We start from the raw sequence: 24,851 nt of genomic DNA on the forward strand, positions 1-24,851 counted from the left end.
ACATAATATAGGCATGCCTCACACAACATTTGGAAGGACCTTGTACATAGAGAGATAGAGGGGATATATACAACCTCTCTTAAGAAAACGAGACCATTACTCAAAATCAACCAATGGGAAGGGAAAGAGTGTTGACAAATAATAACAAAAAATATTAGAAAATAAACAGTATTTTCGCTCATAAGTTCATCACTGTCCAAAAATACTTTGGATATGAAAAGTATTTATAATAGTTTTAAAATTATGTTTTGACTACCAATTATGAATTTTTGTAGCTCAAAAAATAGGACAAAGTAGATTTATCAAAAAATAAATAATCTAAATAACATGCAATAATATATACTATTTTTAAAAAAAATAATGGGAGGGTCTTAGGATCAATGTTGACGCTAGAACCATAATTTTGTAAGCTTTGAGGTGACAACCTCAAGATAAATATTTTCCAACTGAGCGCCTTTTGTAAACCTTTTTCTGAGAACAAGTTAGAGGGAGAGAAGCCTTGCCGCCTTCGATAAACTCCTCCCTGACATAAAATGAAACTTTTAGAAAGAGAGAGGGGTTTTGCCAATCCATTTCCATGTTTAATTGCAGGGTGAGAGAGGCCTTGAAGGAAGAATAATCATTCTTTTAGAGCATTACAGTTACAAAATTCATCGTTAGAGAGAGAGAGAAAGATCGTTAGAGAGAGATCCATTGCGTTCGGTGAAGGAAGATGAAGAAATTGGGGGCCTCCTCTCTCTGTATTTTTTCTCTGTACTAGAGCATATTATCCAGTCTTGCAAATCGTACTCAGGATGAAAATGGAGCATACGGGAAACATTGGGCCGGATCCATTAGCACTATTGGCATTGGAGACAACCAAGGCCCAGTAAAAAACCTAGAGATAGAGCGAGAGTCGTGGGAAGGCGAAGAATGCCTAAGGAGGAAGCATGGACCAACTTCCCTCGAGATTTGATGGTGGGTGCTGTTATGGGTGGCATGGTTCACACAATCGTGGCACCCATCGAGCGTGCAAAGCTTCTTCTTCAGACCCAAGAGAGTAACCTGGCCATTACAGGTGGGAAACATAGGAGATTCAAGGGCATGTTTGACTGTATAATCAGAACTTTCAGAGAAGAGGGCGTCCTCTCTCTATGGAGGGGAAATGGAAGCAGTGTCCTTAGGTATTACCCATCCGTGGCCCTCAATTTCTCTCTCAAGGTATCCCCCCGCTTACAATTGCTCCCTCTCTCTCTTTATTTAAGCAGCTCTTTATCTTTTCTGTTCCATATTTGGTTTACTTGTGATTGAATCCAACGCCTTTAGATTTTGAATTGCCATGTTATTATGCTAGGAAGGTAATTAGGTGTGAATTGGGGTGTGACTATGTTGAATTGGTGTGATGGAATCTCATGCCACCAAATTGTTTGAAATTCTATTAATCTGACATCCATCAAAGGAAAGAAGTTCCTCTAATTTGTTACTGTTCTATTCAACTAATCATCAATTGCAAAAAATAAAATAAAAAATGGAAACGTGCTGCCATTAGACCTTAAGGCCCCTACAAAGGTGTGATATTTCATCGAATATATGTTGTAATCTCCAAGCGCAGTCGGCGGAACCGAAGGCCCAAGCGATGGCATTCCGGGAGTCTCCTGCGACCATCAAGTGGGGGCTCCAATTGGGGATGAACTTTCGAAGGCCCTTCAAGAGGGCTAGGGCCTCTGCTTGTGTAGAATTTGGGATATCGATGGGGAGGGAGAAGGAAAGTAGGATCGAGCCATCATGTGATTCGAAAATGCCTCCTATACCGTAGGGTCCTGAGTTGCCAAGTAAGCAACCATCAAAGTCGAGTTTGGAGACTCCTAAATCCAGAGGCCTTCAAAAGTGAGGCCCAAGAAATCCTTGGAGGTCTCACGTTCAACAGAGTGCCAGTTGCTAAAAAGGTCAGATTAAGAGAGATCTTTGAACAATTTTTGATTTTTGGCCTAGAAGGATACTAAAGATCTGACTTTCTCGACTAAATAGGACACCGAGGTTTCCTCACCCCAGAAAATTTTGTTATTTTGCTCTACTCAGATGACCCAGAGCGAGGCAGCCATAGAGACCCTCCAAACGATTTTTCCTCCAAAGAAGAAGTAGGAAGGATTTTCCTTAAGGCAACCACTTCTCTGCAAAAAATAGAGCTACACCACCCTGGAAAAATGTGGTGGGTAGAGCCAGGAAAGATGAAAAAAAGAGGTGGGGGGAAGAGAGGGGGGGGGGGGGGGGGGGGAGATGCATAGCGGCTGATGAAGTTGGTGTGTTAGACTTTGAAGAGGGATTCCAGGAACAAATACCTTGGGCAGACAACAGCTGTAAGTCACAACTAGTACTGAGCAGCATTACACCCTACTTTGGATCTCTAAGCGATCTCTCACAGCACCTGACTTAGCTAATCCATCTGCCAAGTCATTTGCTGCCCTCCACACATGCATGAATGAGATACAAAGTGAAGAGGAAATGACATGTATTTGATCCTAAGTATTCTTCATGGCATTGAATCTAAGTCTCTGATTTGATGCCAGAATATCACATTGAGCAAGTCCTGTTCAACAATGAGAGAGTTACCCTAACTTCTGTCTAGCAGCGTTAGACATTTCGGCCATGTTACAGTTCGCAATCTCAATGGGGCCTGAAAAAGGGAGGAGAACCTGTGGTCGGTTGTCTTGGAAAACAACACCTCCACCCCCCTAAAACCAAAAAACAAAAAAAACCTGGCGGCCTAGGGTGGACTATTGAAATAGGAATTATTGAGGAGCTCTGGAGCTGGAGCTGGAGGGTCTCCTTTCAGGACATATTGAAATAGGAATTATTATCAAGATATATAAGAGGAAAAATAAGATTTTTTTTTTTTTTTTTTGAGAATGTTAACCAAATCGGTAAAGTTTGGATAGCCAGCCACCTATAACTACACCTTTTTTTTGTGGTTCTCTGCCATGGTTTGGATGCACCTTACTCATCTCTTAATTGGATCAATTTTAATAGATATGTGTGTAACCTTAAAAGTAGTGAAATACTTTGATCTTGATATGTTTCTTTATCAAATTTGATTTCTTTTTGTGAATCAAAGGAACAATATTGATTCTAGATTCACTAAGCGAGTGTCCATGAGATATGATATTGTCTAAGATTTGTTATGTATGATCTGATCATTAGTCTCGGGAATATGGTCTTGTCACGTATGATGGTCTCATGCAATTTCCCTATTTAACCATTAATCCCAGGAGAAAAAGGATTATTGCATTCCTTTCTGTTGCATCTTAGGCGTATGTAATTGCCTCTAATTTGTGTTTTGTCACTCAGAATGTACGAGGGCGTTTCAACAGGTTGGGACTCAAGTGATGATTGAAAGATCAAATTATAAAAATAAGTGTCAATTCACAATTGTTTAGAAATCCATTTGATGAGTGTGGTAAAACAACTGATGCTAAAATGTGAACTAGCAGAATTATTGTTGTTCCAGAAGATTACTCATTGTTAACATTAAATTATTATTGTTTCATGGAACTGTATGATAATGCAGTACGCTTCATCTTTGAATTTTATTTAATAGAGCCATGCTGTTCCTGTAAAATCATAAAAAAATCAGTATATGGCACAATATCTTCTCTATACAAAACAGTGGGTGGTCCTTAAACATTATTAAAGAAATTTTCCATTACGTGAATTTGTATTAGGTAGTTTAGAAAGTTTGGCCATTTGGCAAACATTGCATGAAGCAAGGTAAAATGAGTTTGAGAATCTTCACTTAAGGGGACCATATTGGGAACGCCTCATCTCTTTCTCCTTGTCTTTACTTCTCTTTCCATGGCTCAAGGATGTGCCATTCAAAAGCCATGCCCCTTGGATTAGTACACTTACCAATGGTCACCATGCCCTTAATTCCCAAAAAAGCCTAATATGTTGTTGGAAATAAAGTTATAAAACAATTATGGGTTTTTTGTATGTGACTAACAGGATGCATATCTGAAGGTAAATTTGGCACGTGGAGGGCTGAGGGCAAAGGAAAGAATGGTGAAAGGTCAACTCTTCCAACTTCATGATCTGGTGTGACTATGCCATGCGCATGAGATAACAAATGTCTTACTGAGATCGGGATGAAATGTAGAAACTAAAAATGCTGCCTATCATGTGATCAGCTCCTGGATCAGTTAATAAAGGGCTAGAAGTGATAGATTTGAACAGAAACATGCATGGCAGCAGCAGTACCTCACTGCTACAGAAAGAATGAATGCATGAAGATAAGTAATGACTTCCTGAATGAGTAGAGATGGTACAATTATGTGATCCCCGTGCATTTGGAGGAACTCATATATCTCATTTATGAAAAATCTTATATCCCTCATCTGGTGTATGGCTGCCAATGGCCCTGGCTAGGGCTGGACCTTGCCCTGACTGAGTCCGGCCCACCTTTTGGCCTAGGCCTGTGCCCTCCAAGCCCAATATTTATGGGCTGGGCCCATTCCTGGCCTGGATGCCTATATGTAGTGATGACCCAAAAGGCATAAATTCAACCACCGTAATACACACATTGAAAGTGGCATTATTAGTGCTTACCTCTTGATCTACTTGTTGCTCTCTAGAGAGTCACCACTATTCTGAGCCCTAAAGGCTGAAGTAGCAGACCCTAAAGATATAGGAGTCATATTAATCCTTAACCACTTCATCATATTGCCTGGTGAAGAAGAAGATCACGGTATATTAGCAAGAAGACCAGCAACAAGAAGCCCAAGACATGTAGCTGGAGCAATGTAATTGAACTCATCTCAAATTCAAGCATAAAATCTCGAATTTACACAGCCAAGCCGCTCAAAACGGATCAACAAATCAATGGAACTTTTCACATTTGAGAGCTCTGGAACTCGAAACAACAAGGCAAAAAGGGTGTTCTCTCTCTAGAACTTGAGAAAGACCTCCAATACAAGCATGGAGTCCCGAATTTGTATATTCAATCATACTTATATGGATCTATGTATGCGAGGCGCTTTGATGGAATAACGAAAGCTTTGTATGTTGTTGTTTGAATAAGGCCCCATGGGTCATCTCTCTCCCATATATAAAGAATTTTCTCTCTCTATCCACTTATCTTCTTCATCCATTAAACCAGCCATTATCAAAATGCGGGATGCAGACTTGATGCGCTCGGGGCTCCAATGCGTGATGTGGCTTGATGCAATCTAGAGGCAGGTGCATCACATTTGATGCAGTCAATAAATTTTAATAATTTAGAAAAATCATAAAAATATAAGAATGCATAAGAAAACACAAATGTGTGATTTATGTTATAATAGAAATTTAAATTAGTACTTTTCTCTGATACATTAGTTGTCTATATCACTTAATAATGTAATAGTTTGATAAAGTGTAACAGAGTTTGTTGGCTTACATGTAATATGAAGTAATCCATTCCATCCCATAGTTGTGGGAACCTTGGGGGTTTTGTCCCACCTCAGGAACTTGATTATGTGGCTCCTTTGAGGGATCTTAGAGGGAGCTGGGTTTAGATAGAGATCTCGATCGACATGCTTGTACGATCCGTCCAAGGAGGGGAGCTATACTACTAATTGAACTATGGCTTCTCTCCTTGATATTGTAGAGTTTCTTCTTTAGAATATGTTAAATTATGGTGCACATTACATCGTGGTATACTAGAATTATGGTATGAAAACGCTCTAGTTTAATGTCATAGTAAGCCAATTCATGATGCTATTAAATTGTATTATTGTACCAAATTGGAGTAGCAGTGGCTCGATCCTAATTTTATGTACTATTAATTGATATAGTTTTTATTATATACTATTAATTGATCTCGTTTTATGTGTAGTGGAGCTTAGATCCCTCCAAGTCAAAGCCTCGGTCTTAGTTATATATGATCTCGCTCTTAGGTATTCTAGGATCTAGCTCTGCAGCTTGTTGAATGTACGGACATCAATCCTTAACATCAGGGTGCTTCCACCCTATGGCGCTTCAGCATTCCCCAAACTGATCCTACTCCCGAACCACGCTTCTGCCTCCAACAACAATGTTCCATCCCTATAGTAACAGTAATTAAAAATCTAACATAACATCCAAAGACCAAAATACTAAACAATTACAAGTTCACGACAACAACCTCATAGTCCTAGCCTAGACATAATTTAAAACTCCAAAGCCCAAAAGTTCATAACATGTGAAATATGAAAGATACAAATACACTCAAGCTCACTCAGTCAATAAGCCTATTCTTGACTTTCAAGTCTTAATCTGATAAGTCATGTGATGATCCATCAATGCATTTCCCCCATCCAAAACCAAGGTTGAAGAGTTGTGATCATTAGAATCATCGCTTTCCTCTACATACTCTTTTACTCTGTTAACTTTGAGTCAGCCTCCTCGATCTCCTAAACCGATGTCCATGTGGACCCCCCAACTCTCTTCCTTTGTGACCTAGTGCTAGGCCTTGCTTCCTTTTCGGCCCCTTTAGCTTGCTTGACATCCAATCAAGGTCCTCACCCTCAAACACCCGTGCTAATTGTGGATCTACTGTCTACTTACTTGTGCCCTTGGGTTCATCGATACAATTGGGCCCACATTCTTGCGCTTCAAGAACCTCTCAGTTAGAGAAACATAACCCCCAAATCCTTTCCCCCCTTCTCCCTGGATTGGGGGCAGGTTACAATTTGGCCCCTGTTGGTGGGTAAAATTTCTGCCCATGAGTAGTGGCACATATGTGGGCGCACTGCCCCAAATGCAACGCCGCCGCATCTGTGGATGTGTAGTAAATTCCTGCGTATGCAGGTGGAGGCAATGCGCCCAGGGCTATAAAATGCATTATGCAGCTGCATTTGATAACATAAAGCAAATCTTGTAAACTGATATCCGGCATTCTGGCGCCACAGCTGGGAACCTCCCAAAAAAATTGTCAAATGCAGCACCAGAACCATTCTTTCGGTTGCAATTGAGGGTGGAGTTGGTGTGGATGATGGGTTTCGAGAGAGGAAGGGTAGTTGTAGAGGCTATGGATTTGAACGAATGGTTGCGTGAGTTGGGAAAATAGTGAGTATTGAAGGTGCATCTGATAAGATTATGAAGGTTTTTTGTGTCGCAGGTTTAGACTAGAGTGGAGGATGAGCGAGAGGAGGAGAAGGGGAATAGTGGAAGGGGATGGAGTTTCAGAGGGGGAGAGAGAGAGAGAGAGCGATAGAGAGAGAGAGAGAGAGAGAGAGAGAGAGAGAGATTGAGAGAAAGAGAGAGAGTTTCAAAGGTTAGGGTTTTGAACGGGGCTATTTGGGTGGGTTTTAATTTGTTTTCAATTTTAAGCTTTGAGGGACTATTTATAAGCTGATAGTCCATAGGCTACAACCTTTATAATGTCATAGTCCATAGGTTATATCTTTTATGTTTAATATATGAATTTCTGTAAAGTTATAGTCTATAATGCATGGACTATAAAAAGTTTAGTCTAATAGTATATGGACTACAAAAATTATTGTCCATAGATTAAAAAATATGTAGTCCATATTTATGGCTGTAAAATTTCGGGCTGTGCGCCAAGGGTGGCCTGTGCCCAATCCGAAATTAGAACAGACCTATTGGGCCTGATCTAGGACCGGCCCCATGGATTTTAAATGTGGACCCATACTCGGCCTGATGCCTGTGGGCCAGCCGGGTCTGTTGGCAGTGGTAATATGTATGGTTGTCATATTGGCCGTGGTAAAGACAGATGAACATCGATGGAGGAATCAATATCCCTTGGTATGCTACAACTTGTTGAAATGCTAGCAATTTGGATGTCCTGGGTTAACATGACTTCTTAAATGCTCTTCCTCGACTCCTACTAATGTGGCCTCTCGTATATGACGAGATGAGTAGATGCTCTTGTGGATGTGAGCAGCATCATAACTCCCCTCCATTTTGTTTGGCCTATAGGAGTCATCATCATCATCATCATCATCATCATTTAAGCTGCGAACTATTTGGGGTCGGCTACATGAAAATCCTATTCCGCCATTCTGCAGGTGTGGCAAAGTTTTACGTTGGCTGTCTACCTAACACAACCCTCCGCCTTTATCCGGGTTTGGGTCCGGCATAACCTGTTTGGGACCATCCAGGGCAGAGTTGGCACTAAATCATCATCATCATCCAAGCTTTATCTAAAATATAACTAGTCCTAACTGGTCCAGCAATTAAAAATGACTGAAAATAGCCCTAAAATAACTAGAAAATAATCCCAAACAATGACTGATGATAATCTCTATAGGGGTGCTGAGCAATATTAAGAGATTGTTGCTTACACTTGCTGAGATTTGGCTTCTGATGGCTTCATTGCTAGCTTGAGATTTGCAAGGAGTTCTGATCCTTCTAGTTTCTTGTTGTGGCTGTTTGATCCCTATAACAGAAGACATGGGGTAATGCTGAATCAATTCCTGCCACTTGCCTCTTGGGGTCCCAAAATACTCCTATCGGCAAATTGTCACCTTGGCTATATCTTGATGAAACTGATAAATGCTTGTAGCATTATCTTTTCAGGAGGATAATCAATGTATATCCCAGTTTTGCTCGCGAGGTACATCAAACTCTCATGAACTTGAGGCTCCATTAACTTCAATAGCTAGATAACAAGGGAATCATTGGCCTTCTTAATCTTTCCATCCACGTATTCTAGTTTGCTTCTGCTTTAAGAACATTGATGCATAATGAGAAAAGGTAAGAATTATTCTCCTTGGGATTCATGTCCTTTATTTGTACCTAGCTCCTGAGCTGGTATATAGTGGATTGTTTTTGTAATTTATTGGAGTTATGGTGAATTGTGCATCCTCAGCGGCCGTGAAGTAGTATTTTCCAAAGTATCAATTTTCTTGGTTTGCACTAATAATGAATGGAAATAGATCACAAGCAGTAAGAAACCAGCAAAACATGTGAAAATTTGGAAGAAAAAAGTGAAAAAATCCAAATCTTTGCAATGGCTGAGAGATGGATGAAGTGCAACAAAAGCAAAGTGCTTGTAGTGGTGGTGCCATGTGCAAGATCTCACCAGTGTAACTTGGATGAAGCGGAAAATTGAGCATTACAGCTAATCCTACTGGAAAATGAGTTGTCTCATAAGCCCTTTTGTCTTAGTGCACAGAATTAGAGGGGTTTGCTGAATAGGACTGGGTGATTCCTCAGCAGCTGGTTTTCACATGGCTTGGACCCTCAGACTTGTAAAGCCTCATATTGACCCCCAAAGCCCAATGTTTGATGCATTTTCCATTGACACAAGATGCTTTGTTTGGTGTTGTTGTTGTCACATGGGTTCCGATCTTGTTGCTATTGTTGGGAGATTGGACCTTCTTGTCCTTTTTAATCTGATGCATATTTATGCTATAGACTCTTTTTAGGAACTCCATAACTTTGCAAAAGCAGTGAACCATCTTGAGTGGAGACAAACAATAGAAGAGGAGGTGGAAGCAGTTGAAAAAGAATGGTACATAGGATGTCAGTCCTCTCCCTGAAGGGAAGATTGTGATGGATTTTGAAAAATTTGAACCTAATAGAAGAATCAAGAGGTACAAGATTTTCTTGATGGATCAGAGCTAGGCTTCCACTGCAGTAGCAAAGATGAGTACAGTATGAGTTTTATTTTAGATTGTTGCGATGGAGAGTGTCTGCTTTTCCAACTAGATGTTAGTGACTCCTTCCCATAGTTAAGGGAACCTTGCTGGTAGGGTGACGATCCCACTCTGGAACCTCGATCCTATGGTTCCTACAAGGGATCATTAGGGACCCTTTTTTTCGATTTTGGGATCTTGCTCTAAAAAAAGGGGACCACGTTCCATCCATCAGTGGAATCAAGTTCCAGTTTGAAATATATCCCCGCTTCCATCAACCATGGTCCAAGGGTTTGGTACATTAAAATCTTGTGTTCCATGTTTATGGGCTTTACTTTCATACGGATGATACCAAGTTAAAGATTATCATTGTCCGAAGTTCCCATTACTTAGGAACTTATGATTCCATGGTGTTAAAGTCCAATCCCTTTTTCGCATAGCGTGAAGTTCCATTATTTTATATTTTTAATTTGAACTAGGCATAGTTTAGAGTGACCCATTGTTTTATTAAGTCCTATTGTGTAAGCCATCCCTTTTAGTTGTGAGAATATATATTTCATTTAAAATTTTATATTTATGATGTCCTATTGTTTTAGAGTCTTAAATATGATTACAGTTATGAGATGAAAGTATATGCTTTCATTCCAAGCTTTAAAAAGCTTCTTTTACATCAGTCAGAGAGAGAGAGAGAGAGAGAGAGAGAGAGAGAGAGTCCTCTTTTCTCTTCGGAGAGCCCGCCTTTGAGAAATTATGGAAGCAGATGAGACTACATTAGAATAAGATGAGTCTTGAGTGGTAGGATTCTGGGTTGTTGGGGATTTAGAGGGAATGGTTCATTTAAACTTGTGTCATGGCTTGAAGATGTAGTGGTCATATAGAGCTACATAATTATTCCGTTGTTATTTACACAAAAATAAATAAATCCATTGTTATGGTCGGGGGGCACTTGATCAGGGATCACTAGTAAATGGCACCTGCGGACCTTAGAGCCAATCAGCTGAGGACCTTGAAACCTATACTTTAAGAATAACCCCTGTTATATGACATACTTAAACCTCAATTCCTTAACCAAGGGAACTCGTACTAGCTCTACTTACAACCTCATTTTTTTGTATAGTAGAGCTTAGATTCTTGCTAGTCAAACCATCGAACCCACTGACATCGGATCTCGCTCCCATAAACCTAAGGATCTCGCTCCTTGTGTTGTTCATTGTACGGACGACGATCCTAACACTAGGGAGCTTCCACTATAGGGCGGTTCGGCGAATCCCAAACTGACCCTACTCCCGATCCTCCTCCCGCCTCCAACAACTATGCTTCTTCATAGATGGTATCTAGAGCAAGTTCATATGTGCCACTACCTATTTCCTTGAAGAAAACGACTCCCATTATGCTTTTTGGACTTGAAGCAATCTAAAGACTGAAGTGGTCTTTGTGAGCTGAATTCAATATATCGGTGACGAAGGCATCTCTAATGCATTCATTCAATTGGTTCTGACTATTCAAATTTTCTTAAACATTGCATCCTGATGTACTACAATCCATTTCATATATGGAGTTAACAGCACATATTGGTGATGACACGGCAGCTATACTGGAATTGAAATATTTGCAAATGAAACATTTGAGTTCCAGGATTTGGGAAACTTGAGATATTTATGGGAAATAAAGAAGAAAATTCCTATTACAGAGAAATACACATTGAAAGAAAAGAGCATGGGAACTGTCCAATTAAAAAAGAAAAGAAAAGAAAGAAAGAGAAAACAAAAGAAATTGGCAAGGAGAAAAAGCAGAAAAGGGCAAGGCATTCAAAGAGAAAAAAAGGAAAAGGGCAGATCTACATGTGTTAGCAAGTGGTCTACCAGAGGACATTTGCATGTTTGACAAATCAGTTCAGAATTCATGCATCTCGATTATCAACAGACCATACATCACGTTTCCTTAAAAAAAACATAAAAAGCAGACCATGCATCATGTCTTTTTGTCCAGTGGGTCACTCCATCCGCCGTGCACTATGCACAGGGGATGCTTCCCACAACAGACATTTTTTCTAGTACCGAAATGCTCAGTTACCTGTAATTATCCCCTGCGAAGGACATCTTGATGTCCAGTGACAATATTCTCTTCCCAAAAGGCTCCACATAATCCACTTGGGCTAGATAATTGATGGTTAGGAAAGCTAAAAATTGATACACTACTATGGTTGGTGGTGACCGTGTAATTCTTGTTATTCTGTTTAGTAATGTTGAAGCTGAGTATAGTGCATGATGGTTTCTACAGTTAATGAGTTGAATTTGGCTAAAAACACTTATCCGGACACTGATATCCCAGTTGCATATTCTGCGAAAATGTTTTGCAAATATTCGTGGCCTCCTAGAACTTCTTATGTTGAGGTCAATCTGTGGAAATCTTCTATGAAGGCAATCAGGTAGAGTAGATGGGAATGAATATTGGACAAGTTGGGAATGATGGGAATGAATATCGAAAAAGAATATATATAATAGGCTGTTAGAAGTCCTTTTTCTAATTCTTATTACTCCTTTATTTTAAATTAATAGGACCTATATGTCCTATTTCAATTTGTATGGGCAATTTTTCCCTTTTTCTACTTTTTATTAATATAAAACTGGTGTGAGAGGTGCATGAGACCCAATTGGGACTCTCATGTAACTCTTCCTCTCCCTCTTTCCTTTTCTTTCTCTCTCTCTCTCTGACTTTTTTGACATGGTATCAGAGCAATGATCATTTCCTTCCCTCTTGCTTTTCTTTTTTATCCTAAAGTATTTCATCCCATTTATTCTTTTCCCTATTATTTTCTACTCTACCCTAATCCCAAAAAAAAAAAGCTTCTCTTTCAATCTTCCCCTTGTTGCTTTTCCTCTCTACCCTAACAAAAAAAGGGGTTGTACTTCCTAGGATTGTTCGATCTGAATGCCAGGGTTGTTTCCTAGGTTTCTTCCTCTTTTTTTGTTTTTCCTTGTGTACAGAAACCCTTGTAGTGATGCTGCTTTTAATGTGGTGATGCTGCTTTACGATTCCTCTTTAAAGATCGGGATCAATAGAGGGAATCGTTACCTACTTTTGAGGTTTGTAGGCAACCGTGGATGATTCATGGAAATTTTCTCTAAAAAAACCAAAGTTTTTTGTGTGGATAGGTGCTGCCCTAGTTTACTCGAAGAGGAGCAGCACAGTGATGATCAGATTTGGATAATTTGGTATTGCCCTAATTTTTTCAAGTGTGAGAATGTGGCTGTGATCAAATCTGAATGATAAATATTTCTCTCCGTTTTTTACTAAAAAACTATTCCTAGCATTCTTCTAGGCTTGGTGTGAGTGAATCTACTAGGTTGACCCTATTTGGCCCCTTTATCTTTTAGTTCCTACACTAATGGCTAATGAAAGTAAACCCACGACCTTCAGTCTTCCTTAACATGTGCGATACAAATTACCTCATTCAGTTAAATGAGTCCAGTTATATTATATGGGCTCAATCTGTTAAAGTATCTCTTGGTCCTAGGGGGAAATTGAAATACTTACTGAGGACAAGCCTAGTGTGTCTGATTGTGGATATGAAGTGGATGAGAGAAAATTACATAATCATCACTTGGTTGTGGAGTAGTATGGAGCCTCCAATAAGTGCAAATACTATGATTCTTGACACTGTTAAAGAAGTTTGGGACACTCTGAAAGAAACATATTCATTAGATAGAACATCTCTCGGGTATATGAAGTGTGTGAGAAAATGTTTCAATTGCAACAAGATTATAAGAGTGAGTGAATATTATAGTGCTCTTAGAAGTATGTGGGAATAGTTGAATATGTATCTGCATATATCTAGTGATGTAGAAATATAGAGGAACCATCGTGAGAAATTCACATCTGTTAAATTTTTATCGGGTCTTAATTCTGAGTACCATCCTGTTTGTGGACCAGATTCTGGCATGCATTGAGCTGCCATCCCTTAAGAATGCGTATGCGCCCATTTAACGTGCCAGAATTTCTGCCTCTCGTACACCTTATGACTTGAGTCTTAGTGATGGATCACATTGAATACATTTGTGGGAGAGGTGATGGAGGCGGAGGCGGAGGTAAGGTATGTGGCCATGACTTTGGAAGAAGCCATATTGTAGGTGATCGAGGCAGGAGTCGTGGAACTCGAAAATGTACGCGCTATAGGCGTATAAACCATGCAGTTGATAAGTGTTGGGATAAGATTGGTAGGCGTGCTTGGGCAAATCATGTTTCTTACAAATCTTAGAGCAATGATGGCTATGTGAATAGACCTAGTGATCATTTACCTTCGGGCAAATTATACTGGTAAATCTATTGTGCTTACAAGAGAAGAATTCAATGAACTTGGATAATGGAAAATTAAAATACTAACTTTATAATAAATTTTATTGGTGGAAATATGGTTACATGAATAAGCAAGAACAAGATGTTGCGGCTAGATCAAATACATAGGCCAAAAATAGAGCAACAACACGTACTCCATGTAAATTGATGTGGTTGAAGACACGGATTTGGGAGATGGTTTACTATTGTTTAGCCTATGAAGATGTATTATGATAATAAAGTTTCAACTTATATAGCTAGCAATCTAGTGTTTAATGAGAGAATGAAACATATCAAAGTAGACTTATTAGAGAGGTCACTAGTAAAGCAGGTGTCTACTTTATATGTGAATTCTTCAGATCAATTGGCAGACATCTTCACCAAAGCTCTTAGTCATAATCTGTTTCAAATAATTTGTTCCAAAGTAGGCATCATAGGCATCTATGCTCTAGCTTGAGGGGGAGTATTAAATTCCTTTTTATAACGATTATTTCTCTTTCATTTTAAGTTAATAGGACCTATATGTCCTATTTGAGTTTCAATGGGTAGTTTTGCTCTTTCACTACTTTTTATTAGTATAAAACTGGTGTGAGAGGTGCGGCAAACTCAATTGGGACTCTCACATCACTCTACCTTCCTCTCCCTCTTTCCTTTCATCTCTCTCTCTCCCTTCTCTGACATAAGCAAAAGTGGTTCTTCCTTTTTTGGCCCAAATTTGAATGTAATGCCAGATTTTTTTCATGTACACATTAACCTCTGTTCCCTTGGCATTGGTTTTTATGAACATGATATGTACACGAAGACTTCGAGACTTACGGGTGCATTTTTACAACTGAAAATGCTGTGTAGAGGACATAAGTAGCGAACCATTCAAGTAAATTTATCTATGCGGTTAAATTTGAAAATGCTTGAGGACACCAACAATTCAAGCATCGGATAGGATGTGTGTGGGTCTGCATGCGTGCACACATGAGAGAGAGGTAGTCCTTTTTCCTTCTTGTTTTTATGTATGTTAGCTGGAATTTGAATCTTGGGTACTGTCTTATGCCCCAATGTTGTCCAATTTGCTTCGCTTTGGTCGAAGAGGCCGAAGCCTTCGGATTTTAGGCATAGACTGAAGCTAAGTGAAGCCCGGTGCTTCCGCTTTGATCCGCTTCGGTCAGATTCGGGTCTGCTTCGGCCAGATTCGGCCAAAGGTTTGGCCTTTTCAGCCTAAGCAAAGAAATATCTATATAAAATTATTTTTTTATTTTTTTGAAATTCTTATTTTTAAAGCTGTATTATTTATATGTATTTTTATATATAAATATCTAATTTATTTATGTTTAATTAAAAAAAGTCCAAAGTCTTCCTCCGAATCATCTGAAGCACCAAATTGCTTAACTTTTCTTACCAAACCGAAGAAGACTTTGAAGCGAATCTGACAACTTTGTTATGCCCTAACCACATAGGGAAGAGGCACAACCCGAAATAATTACTTTTTAGTGATTGTTACATTTATGCTAATTTGTCACTATATAGGGGACTCATTGAGTGGTAGGATTCTATTTGATTCTAATCTCATCTCTTAATGAGCTAGTAGTAGCAGTTTGTTCTTTTTTATTGATATATTTTGTTTAGTGATTTTATTATTGTTATGGGAAGTCTGTATTAGTGTACTGTAGTACGACTTGAGCTAAGAGAGGCTTCAACATAGAAAAGAAATAGGGAAGAAGAAAGTAAACCTTACCTGTAACTATTAGTAAGATACTAGATGCAATCCATTTTTTGGTTATGGTTATTTATAATATTTGATGTATCAACTTGAACTCAAGGACCAGAGTTACTAGATGAGGTATGAAATAGTATTCCCCATCATGTTGCCACAAAGAATTTTTTTTTTTTTGATAATGTTAACCTTTAATTAAGAGAAAGGAGAGTACAAAAGCCTCGACGAACCACAAAAAAGGTGCTCAAGGAGTGAAGAAAGGAAAGAAAAGTGGGAGGAAGGCCTCTTTTGAGAAGTTACTGTTAAGGGACAGTAACCAAAGAAAAGAGGCTGAACCACCATACAAAAAGCATAGCAAAAGGCAGAAGACCAAAAAAGTAAAAGCTTCTAGTTCCAGCCATCCCCGCTGTTTCTTTTGCAAGGGTATCAGCTTCCTGGTTTCCTTCCCTCCAGGTATGCGTCCAAATGACCAATGTATTCCTGCAGAAGTAATAAACCTGATCAAATGATGGAGCCAAAACCTAAGGGGGGCTAGTTGCAGGATTTTGAGCCAAGGTAATGGTGTTCCTGGAGTCACCCTCTACGATGAGGGAGGGCAATTTGAGATGTTGGATGAGTTTTAAGCCTTCTAGAAGCGCTGTCACCTCAGCCTCCATCGAGTCGTTATGGCCAATGTGTTTGGAAACTGAAGTCACAGTAGAGCTAAGGTGGTCTCTAAAGATGGCTCCAATTCCTGATGGCCCTGGATTGCCGAGAGAGCATCCATCGAAGTTGAGCTTAAGCATGCCCTGAGGGGGTGGCTTCCAAAATGAAGACCTGGAAGGGTGAGAGCAATGATGTCGAAGGACATTATACCAATCTTGATGAAAGACCGAGGCCGGTTTCCTTTGAATCGAGGGTGATTGGTAGCCCAGAAGATGACGGTAGATTTGAGCTTGGTAAAGGGTTTGGACTAGGGAGAATACTCCCCACTGAAAATCCTGTGGTTGTGCTCAATCCATAAAGCCCACAGGGATGCAACCACCGCTGATTTCTAGAGAATAATCCCTGATTTGGGCCAAGGAAAAGACATGATAGAGGAGAGAATCGAAGTCACCTCTGCATGCAGCACCCATTCAACCTTGAACAACTTGAGGACTGCTCCCCAAAGATTTAAGGCGTACGGGCAGTCTAAGAAGAGGTGATTATTTGTTCCTCCTCAGCTAGACACAACACGTAACGATTGGGGAGCTGGATTCCACGTCGTTGCAGATGATCGACTGTCAGAACTCGCTTGGAGAGAGCCAACCACAAAAAAATATTAATTTTTGGGGGAGTTAAGGAGTCCCAGGCTTGGGCCGCTATAGCTGTGGGTGCTAGGGGAAAAGTGGGAAGTAGCGACAGGCTGCGATAGAAGGAGGACACCTTGAAAAAGCCAATCGGTGAGGGAGTCCAGATGATGCGGTTGTGGCCAACAGGAGCTAAGAAACAGGCTTGTAGTTCTGTCGATATAGAGGCAATCTCTAGATCATTTAGAGCTCTCCTGAAAACTGGGTTCCAAGAGCGAGAGGTTCCGGCCAGTAGCATTTCTTGGGCTACTGTTGCGCCTTGATCTCGAGCAAGATAGTAGAGATCAGGGTGTTTGTCCTTGAGAGGGGTGTGGCCCATCCAAAGATCATGCCAAAAGAGGATTCGGTTCCCCGATCTAGGATGGAATCTGATTCAGGATTTAAAGAGCTGAAAAGCATAGCAGATAGACCTCCAGATACCTGAAGACCTGTAGTTTGTTATGAATTTAGGCAGCCAAGGAGAGTCGTGGAGGCGATATTTGGTTTTGAGAATGTCAATCCATAGGTGGTTTCTTAGGGTCACCAGTCGCCAATACCATTTGCCGAGGAGGGCTAAATTCTAGGTTCTCAGTTTTTTGATCCCCAGACCTCCCCTTTTCTTAGATTGGCATAGCTTATCCTAAGCTCTCAAGTGGAATTTATTGTCAAAGTCTTCTCTTGACCAAAAGAACCTCCTCATCAATTGTTCAATCCTAGTGATAACAACAACTGGCATATGGAAAATAGAGATCTGGTAGACTGGTATGTTGGGTAATGTTGCTTTGATTTGAGTGAGCCTACCCCAAGGGGACAGAAACTGCCCTTTCCATCCGGCTAATCTATGGTCCACTTTGTCGACAATGTGGGACCATGAACTTTTGCTAGGTTTGCCGAGGCAAAGAGGAAGTCCTAAATATTTGGAGGGTAATGTTGTTACTCCACAACCCCAACTTTCGGCATAGGATCTTAGGGTGGTAGAATCAACGTTAATCCCCATGATGGTGGTTTTGTCGTAATTGACTTTGAAGCCAGTTGCGAATTTGATGCATCCGAGTAAGAGGAAATGGTTGTGAATTTCACCAGCGGATGCATTACAGAAGACCAGGGTGTCGTCTGCGTATTGTAGATGAGAGACAAGGGGGGGCCCAAGTCCTATAGTGAAATCGTGCAACAGTTCAGCTGAGTGCATTCTATGGATGGACTGGCTGAAAACCTTTGCCGAAATGTTAAAGAGGAAGGGGGATAGGGGCCCCCCTTGTCTGAGGCCTCTGGTGGAAGGGAAGTGACCTTTGGGAGTGCCATTGATGAGGATAGAAAAGTGAGGGTGAGAGTAACAAGCTCTGATCCAAGTTCTCCACCTCAAATTGAAACCCATCCTGGTTTGGGTTTCTTCTAGAATTTCCCAGTCGACATGATTGTAAGCTTTCTCCCAATCTAGTTTTACGCTAATACCAGGGTCTTTGTTCAGGTGTTTGGAGTGGATACATTCGTGAGCCATGAGGGCTCCAATACAGAATTTGTCGCTCTTTGATGAAAGCACTTTGATTGGGGGAGATAACTAGGTGCAAGACCTCTTTGAGGTGAGAGGCTAGGACCTTAGCAAGGACTTTGTAGGTGGATTTAACCAGGCTTATAGGTCTGAAGTCTTTAAGCTGATTAGCACCTTCGATTTTGGGTACCAGAGTTATGAAGGTAGCATTCATGGCTCGATGGATTACCGCCCTGGCATGGAATTCGTCAAACAAGTTGAGGGAGTCAACTGGAAAGGAATCCCAGGAAAGCTTGAACGAGGCCAAGAGAAAGCCATCTGGTCCAGGGGCGCTTTCTGAGTCCAAATATGAGATAGCGGCTAAAATTTCGGATTCAGAAAAAAGTATTTCCAACCAAGAGGCTTTCTTTGGTGGTAAAACTAGGAAATCTAGGTCTCCCATTTGGGTTCGGGGGATTGGGGGAGCAGAGAAAAGGGCTTGGAAATAGCCAAGGATGGCTTGCTCTATATCTGGACCTCGATCTAGTAGGTTTCCTTCCACCAACAGCTGGTAGATTGAGTTAACTCTGCGCCTACAATTGGCCGTTCTGTGAAAGAAGCCTGTGTTGATATCCCCAGTTTTCAGCCACTTTATTCTGGATCTCTGGTACCAGAAAATTTCCTCTTTCTTGAGGATGGATTGATATTGGAGCTTGTGGTGATCCCTTTGTTGGATTTCAGGATCCAAGAGTCCTAGTTTCTTCCAGATTGTCTAAGGCCTGGATGGTCTGCAAGGTGGAAGCTTTCTGGGGTCCGAGGAAGCCCGGAAGGTTCCGACTACAAAGTTTGAGATGGCCCTTAAGTAACTGAAGTCTGCGCTGCAGTTTAAAGCCTGCCCACCCAACTACAGTGTTATGTCCTGCCACCAAACAGGGAATAGGTTATAAGAAGAGAAGGTTCTTCCAGCCAGGCTAATTCAAACCTAAAAGGTTTCGGGCCACTAAGGGAAGGGTTAGTGTTAAGGAGGATAGGGCAGTGGTTTGATGTGGGTTTGGGTAAGGCCAAGGAGTGAGTTCCAGGAAAGGTGGTATCCCAATCTATAGAAATCAGGAAGCGACCCAATCTAGAAAGAGACGGATTGGACGCATGGTTGCCACAGAGATATTCGTTAAGCATTAATTCAAGAACTGCCTCACAACACTTCACCATGGCTCTATGGCTTTGATACTTGTAGAGAATGCTAAATATGAATTGAACACGCAATATGGTCTTTGAAACCACAAATTTTGCTTTGACAGCATATATGGAAAACCTTGTTATGCTGGTTGATATAATGCCAGTTGCTCAATGATGTTTTCTCCAAAGTCTAAACTTTACCTGCACTAGCCAATTCTGTGTGTGACTTAAACTTCTAAATTGATGTATCACTAGGATCCAGTGTTTCAACTTACTTTCCATCAAGCAAGCAGCTCAAACCTATAGGTTAAGGTGTCTGTCACCAGTAAAAGAAGATTGTTTTCTTTTACTTGTTATACTTTGGGCTCCAAACAAATAAGTTGCAACAGCATCGAATACAAGTCTAGTACCCCCCCCCCCTCCAACACACACACACACGCACACTTGCACTTGCATGCAAGCATACAGGCTTGTTTTCTTTGTGTGTGCTTGTGAACCTTTTTCACAGATTGGAGACAAACACAATGCTTATGTTTTTTTCGAATGCTTGTGAACCTTTTTTTACAGATATAGGGTGTACAGGAGTGGTTGTCTTTTTTTTGTATTTACTAAACTTTAGACCTTAGAATGCACTCACTCTTTCCTATCCATATAAAGTAAGGCAATTTCTCACTCTAAAACCACTTCCTGCTGCAGGACCTGTACAGGACCATGCTGAGGAACAGCACATTCGAAGACGACCCTGTCTCATCCACACGTGCCAACTTCATTGCAGGGGCTGCAGCTGGCTGCACTACCCTCATCATCATCTACCCCCTTGATATTGCCCACACTCGCCTTGCTGCCGATATTGGTAAACAGGAAGCCCGGCAATTTAAGGGCGTTTGCCACTTTCTAAGGAGCATCTACAAAACTGATGGTGTCAAGGGGATATATCGTGGACTCCCAGCCTCTCTTCATGGTATGATAGTCCATAGAGGACTTTATTTTGGGGGCTTTGACACTGCAAAAGAGATTCTTGGAGGAGGGTTGCCTTTTTGGAAGAGGTGGATAGTGGCACAAGGGGTAACAACATCAGCAGGATTGATTTCTTACCCGTTGGACACAGTGAGAAGACGTATGATGATGCAATCAGGGGTTGAGAGACCGACTTATCAGAGTACGCTAGATTGTTGGTCCAAGATTTATAGGTTAGAGGGTGTCAAGTATTTTTATAGGGGGGCACTCTCAAACATGTTCAGGAGTTCAGGTGCTGCATTGATATTAGTATTGTATGATGAGATCAAGCACTTCATGAATTGGGGGAGCTTGTAAAAGCATAGTGATCATTCTATTCATTTCTCTGAGCAAGGTTTTTGCAACCCTGTTTTTTTTAGGGTGGTGGGGGCATGGGGTAGGGGAATTGAGAGTGCAAGTTGCTTCTTGTCTGTTTCTGCTGCCGTTGATGTATGATAGATATGAGAGGTTTCCGGTTACTGTTTTTTCAAAATTCATTGGGAAAATGGAGTTTTGTTTGTGCTGATGAGCATGTCAAAATTGTAAGCATTGTGCAAGGAGAAATCATCTTCAAATTTTTTAGTTGAGACATTGTTCATTTTTATCATTCTAAGCAGGTTTCAAGCAGAGCTTAGAAAATCCATCTTGGCCCGATTTGCCTGGTCCTATGCCAACTTGATTGAACTCAGCAAAAGTTGGACAATCCGTAAAAATCTGATATTCTATAAATTTGTTTGAAACTTGAGCATTGGTGCTAAAATGCCTTTTTTTTTAACTTTAACTAAAAGTTCCATTTATGAATTAAAAATTGTACAAGGGCAGGCTGTTTATTTAGCTAACAAGGTGAAAAATGGTCAATACTAGACACTAGCACAGAAGAGAAAATAAAGTCTTATTGTCAGGAAGGAAGAAGAATGGGAAGGATTAGAAGAATAAAGGAGACAGGAGGACCGGAAGAGAGAGGTAGGTAATATTAAGATAGGAAGGGGAAGAAGAAGAGAAGGTGAAGAACTAGAATAAGATGTGAAAAAACGGAACGGGAAGAGAGAGAATAGGTAACATGAAGAATAGGAAGAAGAAAAGTGAAGAAAAAGAAGAATAAGATGAAGAGAACAAGGCCATAAGGAGAAGAAATGGAGCAAGAAGGGATGAGAGCTCCATCACAGATGAAATCTAAGGACGGCTACAAACTGGTCTAGCCTGGATGAACAGCCCCAATTGTGTTGAGAAGAACCCCACTTTTGGCTAGATCGTGGGCCTCCTGATTTCTCTCTCTATTTATGTGTTGGAATTTGACCTCTCGATCCCTGCAATAACAATGGCAATGAATTTCCACCAGAACTTGTTTCCACTTTCATGGAATAACAAAGTGGCCGTTGCACCAATTTATCACATTGGTTGAATCTCCTAATATCACTTTGTATTGTCCAAGCTCCAAAAGCTGCATTTCCTGTTTTAGTGCCAACAACTTGCATCATTTAAAGTACAATGATGGCATGGCCCTGCAAGAATTGTTGTTCTCATCTAGAATGAAACCCTCAATACCAGCGGGGCCTCTATTTCCCATAGAGCGCATGTCACAATTGAGTTTAATGTAGGTTTGTGGCCGGGCGTTATGGTTAAGGAGGCTCTATAGTTTTCCTCCTCCAAAAGCAGCAACCTGACTTAGGTTAATCATCAGATCAGTCTTTGAGAAGCCACCAAACTCGTTCCAAGCTGGAGCCCAGTCCGGTATTATGGACTGTATTCTAAATTTTCCAGCTTCCCTATCATTCACCGGCCCCTGAAAACCCGTACGTTCCTTTCTCTTTCCATATGTTCCATCTTGTAGCAGCCGAGCATATCCTCCAGAGTAAAATTCCTCTCTTGTGCAGTGGTGGTGAGCACCACTGCTCTGACGGTTTATTGATCCAGACACCAACCAATTAAGGTTTGAGGCCCCAGGTCCTCATTGCATAAGCAGAGGGGCAATGTAAAAGAAGATACCCCTGTTTTTTCATGTTCCTTACACAGTGGACAAATGCTTGTTGATATCATGCCTCATCTCAATTGTCAACAACTTATTTCTTGTAGCAAGCCAGGTGAAGATTTGTGATCTGTGCGGCACCGGTAGATCTCATGCCTTGTTTGTTGTCTTAATTTTTGGAATGTATCTATCCAAGTCTAGTTGCACATATAGAGAGGTTGGTAAGAACTCACCAGAGGAGGACAGTTTCCCAAACAAAAGTGATCATTCCTGTTTGAACCAAAAACAAAAGAACTTGACATGGTCACCGAAATTGAGTCGCAATCACCTTGCTGACCCTTCTTTGTCTGAGACTGATATTCCAATTGGAATTTCTCCACCACCAATGTGAAAAGGATCCCCCTGGCAAACACCCCTAAAACCTTAAAAAGGAATTATTTGTTTTGCCATCGACTAGGATTGAGTATTATGCTGATGAAATCCACTTCTTGATCCAAGTTCGACATCTCTCTGAATCCCATGAGCCTCCCGAAATTAAATAGGCATCCAGAATCCAAATTGTAATCATTCCCGGTCTTCCATCTCTAAGCCTTGAATGTATGCATTCTTCTTATTGAAATGTTGACTATTTCCATTGATACCCGCCCAGGTCACAATGTCGCCTCTATGGTCTGGTTAGATTTGGCCTTTGTATATCATGCCGAGATGGCAAGTATTTCTTAGCCGTACAATCTAAATGAAGCTTGGGATAGCACTAGGCCAAATGTCAAAAAAAATTGATGTTTTCACAACAAAAATGCTTTAACTCTCAACCATATGATCTTTGATCGGACGATTGAGACTGCATACAAATATTCTATTTTATTCTTTTTTATGCGAATATAGTTAATTAAATTTTGGGCATCAATGCTTCTCACATTGCACCAGTAAAAATAAAAAGGATTATCAGGTAGCCATCATTATTAGAAAATGGATATGGTTTTTATGCGGCCAGCCCGCATATTGTAGAAATGCGGTCTTGGTAATAAATATATGTTTTAAAATATAATTTGATCTTAATTTTTAGAGAATATATAATGTTTAACATTGAGATCATGAATATGAAAAAATAATAATACTTTGAAAATTAGAAATAATAATTATGTTAAAAAACATTTGGACCGTTAGTTACATTTGTTTTCAGATGGACCACCTATTTGCATCCATCTTTAAGAGATTATAGAAATGCGGTTCGGCCCGCATGAAACAATTTTCCTTAGAAAATATTGATGAACAATTGTTTCATGCGGGCTGGACCGTATTTCTATAATATGCGGTCCAAAGGTATAAAGCATCTTAAAGATGGATGCAAATAGTGATCCATCTAAAAACACCTGTAACTAACGGTTCAAATGTTTTCTTAATATAATTATTATTTCTAGTTTTTAATTATTATTATTATTTTTTTCCATATCCATTATCTCCATGTTAAAGATTTATATTCTATAAAAATTAAGGTCAAATTATATTTTAAAAATATATTTATTGCCAAGCCCGCATTTCTACAATATGTGTGCTGGCCGCATGCTAATCGCGTCTTTTTTTAGTAATGAATAACAGCGATTTTGTGATTGGGTTTTCCGAGTTAGCTGACTCATCTATTTACATGCGCCCCCCATTCAAAATACAGCTTGGAGATCGATCATGGGATCGAAAGTTTCCGAGGTCTATGATATAGACCATGGTGATCATGAATCTGAAAAAAAAAAAAAAGAATAATGAAATTTAGAATATTAACTTCTCAAAAAATTTGCACCATACGATTTATCTTTTTATGCAAGCACTGTTTTTTTAGCAAATGGACTCCAACGGATGTTTGAATGTGCTGGAGAATATAACAACTGTCGCCTGATACATCATAAACTTAGATTAATATTCGCCTCTCCCATTTCTTTCTCTATCTAAAGACCTAATTTTTTAAGCTTTCTTTCACGTTCTCTTGAAAAATCACAACCCATTACTCCTTTCTCTCACATTCTCCCTCTTAACACCCAACCAATCTTCTTCTCCGTTTTCATATTTTCTTTCTATAAATTTATATAATGGCATCTTTTCTTTTTCTCTCTAAAACTAAAAATTACAGAAGAAAAAGAGAGAAAGCATAAAGGAAAAAAGAAATCAAAGAAAAAAGTCACATTCTTGGGTTTCTAAAGGTATGTTAGAATTTTTTCTTGTTCTTTGGTTTATCTCTCTTATTCATCCTTAGATTTTAGAAAAAAAAAACGAGAGGATGTAAAAATGGATTTAAGAGAGAATGTGAGAGAAG

At 40.1% G+C, this 24,851-nt stretch overlaps 1 protein-coding gene across 1 annotated transcript; it reads left to right on the forward strand.

Annotated features, from left to right (window-relative positions):
- The first annotated feature begins 403 nt into the window (after positions 1 to 403).
- On the forward strand, positions 404 to 21,219 carry PM-ANT (Mitochondrial substrate carrier family protein). The gene is made up of 2 exons (XM_011622582.3): positions 404 to 1,200; positions 20,281 to 21,219. The coding sequence occupies exons 1-2, from the start codon at positions 913 to 915 to the stop codon at positions 20,896 to 20,898; spliced, it is 906 nt and encodes a 301-aa protein (XP_011620884.1). The 5' UTR covers positions 404 to 912; the 3' UTR covers positions 20,899 to 21,219.
- Positions 21,220 to 24,851: the final 3,632 nt, after the last annotated feature.

The sequence above is a fragment of the Amborella trichopoda genome, chromosome 5 (assembly GCF_054954075.1).
Source record: "Amborella trichopoda isolate Santa Cruz 75 chromosome 5, AtrichopodaSantaCruz75HAP2 v2.0, whole genome shotgun sequence".
NCBI classification, from domain to species: domain Eukaryota; kingdom Viridiplantae; phylum Streptophyta; class Magnoliopsida; order Amborellales; family Amborellaceae; genus Amborella; species Amborella trichopoda.